Source organism: Coptis chinensis, chromosome 3 (assembly GCF_015680905.1).
Source record: "Coptis chinensis isolate HL-2020 chromosome 3, ASM1568090v1, whole genome shotgun sequence".
Classification (NCBI taxonomy): domain Eukaryota; kingdom Viridiplantae; phylum Streptophyta; class Magnoliopsida; order Ranunculales; family Ranunculaceae; genus Coptis; species Coptis chinensis.
Window position 1 is genome coordinate 108,509,470 of NC_141458.1, and position 12,094 is coordinate 108,521,563.

The window sequence follows — 12,094 nt, forward strand, 5'->3', positions numbered from 1 at the left end:
TGCATTGTCGGTTTTTCTATCTGCATAGGATCTTGGAAGTGGCCTACCATATATGGAGAAAACTGCAGGGAGAATAATGGAATGGGTGACGAGTGGCATGAGAAGTGGTGGGAACATTACGATCCCTCTGGCCAAACTGAGAACATTACTATACATTCGTATTGTAAAAATGTCATTCAAGTTAGATCAATTATGTACAATTATTTGGAAACATATATAATTTTTTATCACCTCCACGAAAACTAGATGTGATTTTTAGTGTTGACACGCTGAGTGTGAAAGGCACCCATAATGACTTAAGTGGCGTAGCCTCGGGTTAAATTCTAGTCTATATAATAAAACAGCTTGGTCTTTAAGAGTTTTGTGTGAAGCATACATGGGATGGCTAAAACTTAATACAATCAGTACATCTGACAGTAGAGCGGCACGATTAAATAGTAAGTTGATTCATCTTTATGAAAACGTACTAAAAAAAACCCTTCATTCGTTTGGGTACTAAAACGTACTGATGATATTAATCCTCATATATATATGAAATTATATATGATATCTTCATTCGGATATATATCCACGAGATCCAAAGCTATATAAATCTAATCCAGACTGCCCAACACCTCCTCACATATTACTTTCTTCTCAATGTCGATTAACGGACTTCGCAGGTGTCCTTATTCTTTAGCGTTCTGCTTCTATATCTCCGAAACTCTCCACGCACCACCACACACATGACCACCCACCAGAAACTCACCACTCACAAGAAACTCAACAAGGGTGACTCAACAAGGGTGCTTCTCCTGGTCAACAAACCACTCGCCAAAAACTCAACAAGTGAACTCACACCACTCACCAGAAGGAGAGTGGGCAACATAGTGAAAGAGGTATGCCCACATATTGTTTGTGAGAGGGTTCAATAGACCTCTTCAACGGTAAAATTATATTATTAACGAAACTAAGCCATGTAATTATGCACTCCAATACCGATGCGTGATATTTTGATTTATGTTTTATCTTATTTTACTGTTTAATTTTGTTTAATAGGATCTTGCAACGGAGCTTCTTGAAACCTTTACAGCAAGAAAAATGGGAAAAGCCTTCTTTACAAATAGTGGCTTTGAAGCTAATGATACTCAGGTAAGCTCATCTGGTTTAACCAGTTCTTTGTGTGAAATATCAAAATGAGATGCTCCGAGACATTTACAAGTTTGGGTGGCTTTGTATATATATGGTAGAAGTTGTGAAGTTGTTACCACTTACCACATACTTGAGTTCATTCCCAGGCAGCACCATTGCCTATTCACCTATTTATTTGAAGTGTTTTTCTATAAAAAAAAAAATGAAAACCTGATGAAAATTTATATAGAGCGGAGAATTTTGAGTACTATTATACAAATCATCAATGTTAGCGAAGTTCCTTTGGAGATTAGTTTTCAATTTTGACAAAATAGAGATGTTATCGAATAATAATTGATGATATCCTCATATATGAGTTCCTCCCCACTAAAAAATTAGGTCAGTCTAACATCTCTGAACATGTCAAACAATGTCAAAATGCTGTGATCTACTCACTTAATTGTAAAACTTAAACTAAAAAATACGCCGAGCTGAAAGACGTGACTATATCAGCCTCAAGTGGACACTGATTGTTGTCACCTGTAGTCAAGAGTTCTTCCCCTGGACCAATTAAGTAATTGGATTTTCAATTCGATTTATGTATATTTTTGCTTGATTCATCTGATCGCAGGTCAAGTTGGTTTGGTATTATAACGATGCACTTGGAAGACCTTAGAAGAAGAAATTTATAGCACTAATGAAATCATATGTTCTTGATTATTTTACTGGATGTACATCAATTTTACCATGTGAGATGATATTAGTAACTTCTGTTTTTATATTTTTTTGCAATGTGGCAGATACCATGGCTCAACCTTGATTGCAACAAGTCTTTCTGGGTAGGTTCAACATGAATGAAAATATATTTCATTTCAAATTATGTAAAAATCTTCACTGCTTACTTTTCTACTTAAGCTGTTAGATTTGAAGGATTTACTTCACAGATTGTCCTCTTTCAGTGTCCTGTAAAGTTTAGCTTACTTGTGATATTTGATTCTAGAAACCATCATTTATAAAGCATTTATTTGCAGCCTTCCAGCTCTACACCAGAAATTTGATTTGCCAACACTGCTTACTGTATCGATTTGCCAGAAATCTTCACTGCTTACTTTTCTACTTAAGCTGTTAGATTTGAAGGATTTACTTCACAGATTGTCCTCTTTCAGCGTCCTGTAAAGTTTAGCTTACTTGTGATATTTGATTCTAGAAACCATCATTTATAAAGCATTTATTTGCAGTCTTCCAGCTCTACACCAGAAATTTGATTTGCCAACACCATTCGTGTTGCATACAGATTGTCCCCACTACTGGCGTTTCCATTTACCAGGTTCTTATCCTACCAGTGTAATTCTTGAGGTTGTTGTTTCTCTTGCATTTTAAGTTTTACTTTGCGAGGACTATGCTATGTGTGTGCTAGGTGAGACAGAGGAGGAGTTCTCCACCAGATTAGCTAATAATTTGGAAAGTCTTATCCTTAAAGAGGGACCAGAGACGGTAGGAAGTTTTGGTATTATCTCAAATCTTACCTTTGTGGACTACCTGAAGTTCCATTGTGTTTTTTATCCCATATTTATGACTACGTCAGATTGCAGCCTTCATCGCAGAGCCCGTCATGGGTGCTGGGGGTGTGATCCCTCCCCCTGCAACTTATTTTGAGAAGGTGAGTTACCAACTTCTCCTTTTCCTTACTTTTTACCATATTCATTTGTAGCAATGTTGAACATGATTCTGTGATCTTTTTTGTTGATAGAACAGGGGGTGATGAAATGCTTGGGGTGTGGACACTTTTATAGAGTAGTAGAGATGTCAGAATTGTGTTTTAATAGTTTCTTTCTACTTATTAATCCATATTTTGTTTTTAGGTACAAGCCATCGTAAAGAAATATGACATTCTCTTCATTGGAGATGAGGTATTCTATTGTTCCGTTTTTCAGAACTTCACTTTCGCAGTAGGTCTAAGTCTGTGTCTTATCTGTTGTTTTCTATCTTTATCAATTCTCTACTTACCTTCAAATTAGGTAATCTGCGCATTTGGAAGGGTAGGAACAATGTTTGGGTGTGACAAATACAATCTATTTCACTCACCTTTATGTTCATATATGTATGGTCAAAACTAGCCTTTCCCCCATTCCATTCACAAAATATGTATAGTTTTGATTAGAAATAGCAAATGGTTGAAATATTAAATATCGTTATGAAGATATAGTGGAATTTTGAAAAAGTAGGAAATGGAAAGTTTCAGTTGAATAGCATATGAATAACTAAGCATTTTGATTGTACAAAAATACAATGAAATTGGGCATGATGTTGTATCATTTAAGGATAGTTTCGCCAAGCAACAACTATAATCAATTATGCCACCCTTTAGTTACCTACTTTCCCAAACTCCTTGCTATAAATGTTTTTTTCATGCACTGATTGACTCACTTTATACTTTAAAAAGTGGGTTGCTTTATTATTTGCTACAAAGACCTTAATTTCTTGAACACCATCGAGAACATTTAAATTTTTTTTCACTATTTTCTTAGTTAAGTGCATTGTGTATTCTTGAGTGATCTCTAATTTCCTTATATGAATTAATATAGGTCAAAATCAGTTGGTCATGAGTCCAATAATTGCAACAGAGCAAGCTCCACCATCCCTAAATGGTCTCATCTTTGTGCTCTTTGCACCCTCTCAATAGGAATAGGAAATTGGTTAACACTTTCTCCAAGCTTCTTACGGGTTATGTTTTGGATTATTTTTCTTTATTTCTAATGTGGTGTTTTCATTTGATAGAATTTTGTCAAGTCTATTAATATGATTAGGTTTTGGGGGTTTCTCATGTCCTTGAGCTGATATTTGTTCCTAAATGAAGCTTTCAATTAAGTTATAGGCTTATAGCTCCAGGTAGACACATCCTAAACATTTCGAATGATTGCCTTAAGCACAAAGAACTGATCCTGTCTGGCTCAATGTGTCAGGAGGTGCAAAAGAAGCAACACGAGTATTTCCTTGACAGAAAAAACAAAGTTGAGTTGCTTGGTAACTTATTGTTTATTCTTTGATGCAAATCTTTTTCTTTAATTTGAGTTATAAATTTAAATCTAATGATGTTAAACATCTCTCTTTCCCATCCCTCCCTCCATGTATTTTTGCAGCTATAGGGATGGTATTTGAACTCAATTATGTTAATTGGTAGATTTATGGTGTTCTGCTATTTAGAGGATATAAGAAAACTGAAACAAGTTGATCAATGCCTCGGTTGTGTTACGTATGTCAACTTGATAAGGCTTTCAAGTTTCAATGATGTAGTTTAGTAAACCATGTAGAAGTGAAAGGTTGAGCTTTCGTCAAAATGGAGAGTTCCGCCCAAGGTTTTAAAAATATAAGTCTAAAACCAAGCAACTCCTACTTTGTAACGCTTATTATCCAGTATAAATATCATCTTAACCTTGAAAACTATTATGTTGAATCAATAGCTCTTGGACTGATCCAAGTGTTGTTTCTTAATTTCGTAATAAGAAAAAAAAAAACAAAAATGACATATTCCTAACTAATTGTTTTGATTTTCAGGTGGGACCTTCTTTCCCAGAAATGGATGTTTTCAGGGCAGTGAGATGGTTTCAGGGTATGGATATATCTTATTAATGAATAATATATGTCTAGAGTCTTTGAGTCATGCTTAACAGTTCAGTTAAAAGTAATGTGCAAGATGGAAGACACGTGTATAATTTATGTTTGAAACAATTTATTAACTATATATATATTAATTTCCTAATATTAAGCTTAGTGATGTGTGTTCTAATGTTATATGGTGTGTGAGTGTGTTGGTGGTGTATGACATTGTGTTTGACACATTTCCATATTGTGTATTGAATGACCGTGAAAGACTTAGATAAGTGATTAACTTAAGTATTAATTGTTTTAGTTGCATATGTGAGAACAAGTCTATCATTTTCATGAGTGTTGCTATCCAAAGGTGTAAGCACTAGAAAGTTAAGGAGTGTGCATGCTCAGTGAAGACTAAGCACTACTATTTATGTGGCCGGGGTACAATTTGAACCTTGATAAATTTTGGCTATTATACTGTTGTAGAAATGAGAAACTTGCAAGAATCATAAACGTGTTTTAAGCATTCAAATGGTAAACTGTTTATTGTTGTGCAAATGTGAAACAACTCTCATGAAGTCATATCCCACAGCAGTCTTGGAAGAAGAAGCGTTACAGGTGAGCTTTCTGGATCAAAAATAAAAATAGCTCTCTTAAGTGTCTGTCATCCTGTAAAGGAACTCATTCTTTTACCAATATCCTTATATTTTGCACCTTCCTCTAATCTCGCTCCTACTATTGTACCTTTTTCCCCTTGAGCAGGTCTCAAACTGGTTTATAAATGCACATGTGGAAATCAATGGTCGAGGAGATGTACAAAGAAGAATTTGGATACATTGGGATGGATGGGAATCCATATGAAGTTTCTGTAGTAGTTTCCAGTTGCACTTGCATAACTTCCTATATCATTGTCTAAGGATTTCCCTGTTTAGCAATCAATTTGGAGTAACCTTCGGATGCATTATTGTAGGACTTCGACAACTTTAGCCTAAGACTTTGAAGTTAGATCGAGGCATCTAAATTTACTGAAGGTACTAGGCAGACCAACAATCACAAGTGTGCTAAATTGGCATGCTCAAGGCACGACCTTTGTTGGTTTCTTAGAGTGTTTGTAGCTGAATGTTGTGTAATTCATGTTCAATTCCTAATTGAAGGATTTTAGGGCTGTGGGTGCACTGATATGCTTGACTGTATATTGTTTGTGATGTATGTGATGTTCCACACGTATCAAAGCTACCCAATTATGAATTTGAGGAGTTAGTCTGTTAAAGATTTGTTGATGGTGACTGTTGAAAGGCAATGGGTACCTTAAGCCCACGTTCACATAAAGAATTCAATGTTGTAACATTCTTAGTTTTTAATTTATGATTGTAAATGCAATGGGATTGCTCGCCTTAAAGAACCTCATTTTAGCAAAAGGAAGTGATGAGGATTATATATACTTAAAATAGTTGTTTAACATGAAATTGAATAGTGTAAAAGAAATGTTTAATGCATTTTTATAAAAGCAGAGTGGCGCAGCCCCGGGTTAAATATATTCAATTGAGCTGATTTTTTGTGGGACTCCATCATGAGATGTATATATCCACAAAAAAATTAATCCTCAATTCATTTTGTAAGTGAAATAACTTTGGAGTCACTATAAAATGGAGTCATATAACCATCCCAATACTTGATGGTTAAACACTTTTAGTTTCCATCAACAAATAGTACTCTGCAAATCAGCAAACTAACCGGAACAGAGGCAACCTTTTTATCTGTTTGGCAATCAAATAGGAAAGTCGGCCAAATTTTCAATCACTTCTCCAGTTCTCACTGCTTGAAAATTTCAAATTGCAACAAACAAGGTGAGAGACTGTTCGGCCAGAAGTGAGCGAATCCAAAATATTTCAGTACTTTCTGGTATCGAAGTAGTAGCACCATTCTATTTCTATTTTTCTGTTTTGGTTTGGGTGTTTTTTTTGGAAATTGAAAAGGCAACACTCTAACGGGAAGGGCACATTTCTACAGTTGCTTACAAAAGTTACAAGCAGCTCATGCCGAATTTTAGAAACCTGACAATTTCAGCAATTTTTTTAAACATTCCAACCCACAGACACACACACCCTTGCATGCTATATCTGCAAGTCTGCAACTATCAATAGCAGACGACCACTAGTGACATTTTTTAAGACAACATACCGCGGAAAAAAATGAGTTACATAGAAACTTCCAATGCTTCTTAATCAAGCTTAAAGAGTTACATGTGCTCTGACTAAAAAAGAAAACATGAGGTGTTGGTCAAATTTCTGTTTCAGACAATTTGATGAATACATAGAAACCAGTTGTACTTTGGGCAACCTTAACCAACCAACATGGTTAGTGACACTCCAAGTGGCACTCCGGAATACACCAAGGCTCACCCAACTCCAGGATCATGGCTTGTGGACCTTGAAACCAAATATTCTTGGAACGTAACTCTGGGATGTCTTCTGAGGTTTGAGGTGCCCATACGTCATCAGAAATAAGTGAGGGAATGTGGTTCCAAAATAAGCTCCATCAATGTCTACATCAGAGTCAAAGAAAAGCTTGCATTTTGCAAAAAACATCCCTAAGCATTGCAGTGTAAGAACAAGACAGGTACATAATCAAAAAAGAAAATAAAGGGCAAGCCAGGTATTTGAACTAGATAACAGTAGATGTGAGCAGCAAACTATTTCAGTAGTTTAGAATCCCAAAACCAGAATTTTGTCAAACGTATCTTTGAAACTTATGCTGCCTCTTTGAGACTTGTGCTGTCTAGTTTATATCTCTTACCATTAATTTTCTGATCAGTAGTTGGTTGAAATATTCCTAACCTAAAATGATTTGATCTCGATCAAATAGGTAGAAGATGGCATTAGATACCAGCTTCCAGCAATATGAAGCAAAGCATCTCAATCACACCATTACCATAGTTTCACCCATTGTATAGCCTACAGCATCATCAAGAATGCACTCATTGCTACCTCTCACCACTTATTCAACTCCACCACACAGACTATGAGATGTCTGAATCCCATTATACCTAAGCATAATCACTCTTATTTGGTCTTATAGTTCCTAAAGTTCTTAACCCATGATTCACTGTACAAGGTAAAGCTCGAGGGACACCAGCTTCCAACCTAACACAGCCCTCCCCATTTACTAAGTTTCGAAACAACAAAAGGCTACACAGGTACATTTGAGATCAAGGTAACAACACAATTGGAAACTTCAGTAAATTGTTAGTGAAAACAGACAGCTCGGAAACTGCTAAAAGCCTACAGAAATAGCTCAAAAATTAAGAAAAGGATACTGCCTTGATACTTAGATCTCGGGTAATATATATCTTCACATTTTGGGCAGTAAATTTTCACAGTACTAGACCGAGGAGTATCTGATTGACCAACCGGAAGACATGGCTGTCCACAGCAGTATGCTCTTGGGCATCTTCCAAAGTCGTAGTTTTTGTACTTGTCCAACTGTACAAGTCAAGAGATTAAAACTTAGCAAGTCTAAAACACAATATATAGCGAAAGAAACAGTTGTTTTTTCTAGCTAACCATGGCAGACATTCCTTTACTGGTCAAGATGTATCGGACATGAATCAGACCATACAACATCTCCGCAGCCGATTCAACCAACTCATTTTGCTCCTCTGTAAACATATCACCTGGCAAGGGTATAACCAATTGGTACAAGTTAAATCGTAATTGGACCAAATTGTAAGAAAATAACAAAATAGAAGGTACATTATAAAGAATGTTTAGGAAGGAAGGGGGAGTGATGAGACTGCAAATTACATAAAAAAAATCATTTAAGCATTATAAAAGTAAAACCAAATTGATCAGCATCGCAATCTGTCCAAAAGAAACGGAACAGATAACACAAAAAGGAATACAATAACGTGATGCCCTGCCATCAAAATAGATGTTTCGTACTCTATGTCAAGAAATCTCTATAGACGAGAACAAGTTTAGCGACAACAAAAACCAAATCCATATTCACCATCTTGTCCTAAAAGAAGTGTATTTCTCTCTAACCAGAGTAGACAAAACAGAACGAGGAGCGTCTTGCATAGATATCTCCAGTAATGGCGACACCAAACCCTCCAATTGCATATGCAATCTCAGACAGTCACTGAAGTCCTACCGCAGTTGAGGCAGTTGGAGACATTAAGACAGAAATCAAGACTTTAAGGACCACTACGAATACTACCAAAGGCAAAAAAAAGGTCAATCAGCAACATCAGCACAGATAGTTCAGCACCAAAGGGTAGTCAGAGTTTGCTATTGGAAGGCACAACAATGGAAGCATCCCTTTTCAATACCTTCATCTAAAACCACATTGCCATCTCATAAGTTACCAAAATGGCTCTCATTAGCCACAACATATAACCAATGGATTCATATGCAGTCACCTTCCACAAATCTTCCGTTCATCATTAAGATAGCCCGCAAAACCTAGCTGAAACTTTAGGCATTGTACTCCATAGTCCAAAAGTCACACTCTCAACAAACCAACTCTTTCCTGGTCTTCAGTTCAAGACTTCTTCCATCAGCCACCTCATTATCCACTTAGTTCTGTTATATTCTTCACCTTGTTCCCTGTGGTGGTATACTAATATATCTCTTTCCAGATCATGAGTGAAGTAGCATCTTAATCTTCTAATCTTCAAAGGCCGTTTTCGCTATTAAGGGACCTTCGTTTTCTCTTTTTGGGGGGTTACTGAGTAAGACATCTTGTTGATAGTTCTCATGTGAGTGCTGGACCAATTCTTACAATTACTTGAATACACCGAAGCCACTTATAATGATTCTTTTTATCCTCCCAGTCTAAAAGTGTATTCCAAGCAGTTACTAGTACCCCATCAATAACTAAGCTTGTCCAGAGTTTGACTGCCAAAGCAATACATATCCAAAGCGATTGTTTTCAAGAAATATCGAGAAGTTTTCCCAACAAAGGTTGAGTGGTGAACGTTGACCAAAATATTTCCAAGCACAACAAAGATGTGTACAGTAATGAATGGAATTCAGAAAAGCAGACAATTCTCCATTACTAGTTGCTCGATAATGTCCCCATATAGTACAATGAAACAACACATAATAAAAGCATCTAGTATCCAGTGCAATATAACCAAAACTCGGACAACAAAAGACCATTCAGCATAAGATTTCCAAATTTAAGTCAAGTCCCAACAGAAAGATAAGGTTGATAATCTTCAGGCAGAAAGATAATAAATTGCCTAATAAAGCAGTTTGTCATTATCGTATCCATCAATTATTGTATAATAGCATCTTAGCATTGAGTAGAACTGGAATCTGCAGACTAACAAAATAGAGCCAACTTGAGGTACTCATGAACTGACGCATTCGAGTGGTGACTTGTGAGCTTCAATGCCCCACGTTTCAATTACAGGGATCACATTATAGATATCCTATTCGCACAAGTCAAAATCTTAAGAGTAGTTCTTGTATACTTTATGAAAGTGTGATATCCCATCCTACTATTTGCCCGTCAATTTGGCATGCAAGGCAGAGAACCGTCCGGTCAGTGCTTCAGGTTTTAAAACAATCAGGAAAGGGCAAGTCCATGGTATGAGGCTCGGGACCAGTGCCTGGGAGGTGGATTATTGCCTAATTGATTTACTCAATTGGAAAGTCGGCCACACTATGTAATTAAAGTATCTAAAACACGATGCCTGTTCACGTGTTCAGTCAGCACATAAATAATTTGGTTTCATGACATTCATAGCAACCATCTAAACACAAGAAAGTAATCCAACTAAATAGGAAAAACACTAAAAACCAGAAACCTTACCATGAGAGGATTCAACATCCAAAATCAAGTCAAGTGCATAATCATAATAGGGGACTTGGCTGCTCAAGCCACAAAGGTTGAAATCATCTTGAATATAATCATCATCAACTTCACAAAAGAACTCGTTCCCTCTCAGATTACAAAACCATGAGATCCAAGAAGTATCCTCCCCATCAAAGCCACTAACATCCGACTCTTCAGTATCAGTTGCAGATTCATCTGAAGTTAATATATGAAATACAATATTAGCATATATTCTACAAATAAAGATTACGTTATTTTATGTCCAGCCTTTTAACCATATAGAGTTGGGATCTTAATGGCAATATCAAAATGCAACAGAGGCAAACCTTAATTAACTTTTCATCCAAAAAGATTCTACATATCAATTAATCGGTATAATACAGAATATAGAGCACCAGATTCTGATTTTTATTAGTGTCCACACTCTGATGCAAGGGCACTTCATATTTTGTGCCGTGTCCCGTGTACACAAGACTCTGATAACACTTCTAGATGAACAGGTGCCTTAAATAAGATGACTCAATGAAACATACATAATTAGAATTGAAATCTTGTTATTACAAAAAATTTACATATCTTTCTATAACCTTCTTGTCAAAAGTATAGTTAAATTAAACATTAGTTGCGTCCACGACACTACTCTACCCGTACCCATGCAATAACTAAGTAGCCAAGTCCTAAAACCCCTCAAAACACTATTAATTAATTAATTCACACCAGATTTCAATCAGTCTCCTGTCATTACACTTAAACATGACTTAACCCACTTCACATGAACTTATTGCATTTACTTATAATACACAACAAATACCTAAACCTCAAACCCCCAAACACTAAATTTTTCAAACAACTACACAATCACATAAAACTAAAAAATCCCAACACATAATTTCACATAAAGATTCAAACTTGAAATACAAAAAACAATAAAACAAGACTAACTAACCGTCATCATCTTCAGAAGACTTGTTGTTTTTAGGCAAGGTATTAGAACGAGTGTCGAGAACTGGTTTACTTGAAGGCACAGATAATTTACTGTTACTGTTCTTATCTTTCTGATTGTAATAAGAAGAAGGACCTTTTGAAGTGGATGGTAAAGATTTCTCGAGTTTTTATCTAAAGCATCGTTGATCTTTCTCCGATCAATTGAAACACTTTCTGATTTGAGAGTTGATCCAATAACACCTCTTCTGTTCATTCTCTCTTTTAATCTCACTTGATTGGAGAATAACTTTTTTTTTTTTTTTAAACTTACAGTTTTTACTGCTTTTAAGCTGCGGATTTATGTGTATGGATTGGGAGGAAATTTTGAGGGTGGGGGTGAAAAGTAATGGAGGGAGAGATAGAGGAACCAGCTGGTTCCTCAGTTTGTTTTGTTGTTTTTGATCTGGTTTTTTGTTTTGATACCAAAAAGCTGTTGCCTTTGCATATGTGTGTTATAGGCACCCACGGAGAACTTTTTGTTTTGTTACGGGGGCACTCAAAATTGGTGTCCCAGGCTCTCAGCAACTCATCACCAGCGTGATAATTTTGAAGGAAGCAGTTATTA

At 36.1% G+C, this 12,094-nt stretch overlaps 2 protein-coding genes across 11 annotated transcripts; one reads left to right on the top strand and one right to left on the bottom strand.

Moving 5' to 3' along the window:
* The first annotated feature begins 821 nt into the window (after positions 1 to 821).
* On the top strand, positions 822 to 6,048 carry LOC147512811 (gamma-aminobutyrate transaminase POP2, mitochondrial-like). 10 transcript variants are annotated; one of them, XR_015215112.1, is made up of 11 exons: positions 822 to 878; positions 1,039 to 1,131; positions 1,911 to 1,949; positions 2,349 to 2,437; positions 2,528 to 2,617; positions 2,703 to 2,770; positions 2,973 to 3,020; positions 4,074 to 4,134; positions 4,666 to 4,720; positions 5,188 to 5,319; positions 5,464 to 5,971. XR_015215112.1 is itself a non-coding variant. In XM_086595821.1 (10 exons), the coding sequence occupies exons 2-10, from the start codon at positions 1,121 to 1,123 to the stop codon at positions 5,222 to 5,224; spliced, it is 498 nt and encodes a 165-aa protein (XP_086451947.1). In that variant the 5' UTR covers positions 822 to 878; positions 1,039 to 1,120; the 3' UTR covers positions 5,225 to 5,971. The 10 variants fall into 10 exon arrangements, 8 of the variants coding, with proteins under 8 accessions (XP_086451947.1, XP_086451948.1, XP_086451949.1 ...); XR_015215113.1 differs by having other exon boundaries at positions 4,074 to 4,121; XM_086595821.1 differs by having other exon boundaries at positions 5,188 to 5,971.
* An 850-nt stretch (positions 6,049 to 6,898) lies between these two features.
* LOC147512812 (casein kinase II subunit beta-1-like) lies at positions 6,899 to 11,864 on the bottom strand. Its single transcript, XM_086595826.1, is given in 6 exon segments — positions 6,899 to 7,246; positions 8,018 to 8,183; positions 8,265 to 8,374; positions 10,522 to 10,740; positions 11,492 to 11,656; positions 11,659 to 11,864. Coding segments are annotated over 6 exon segments (876 nt in total). The 5' UTR covers positions 11,744 to 11,864; the 3' UTR covers positions 6,899 to 7,115.
* Positions 11,865 to 12,094: the final 230 nt, after the last annotated feature.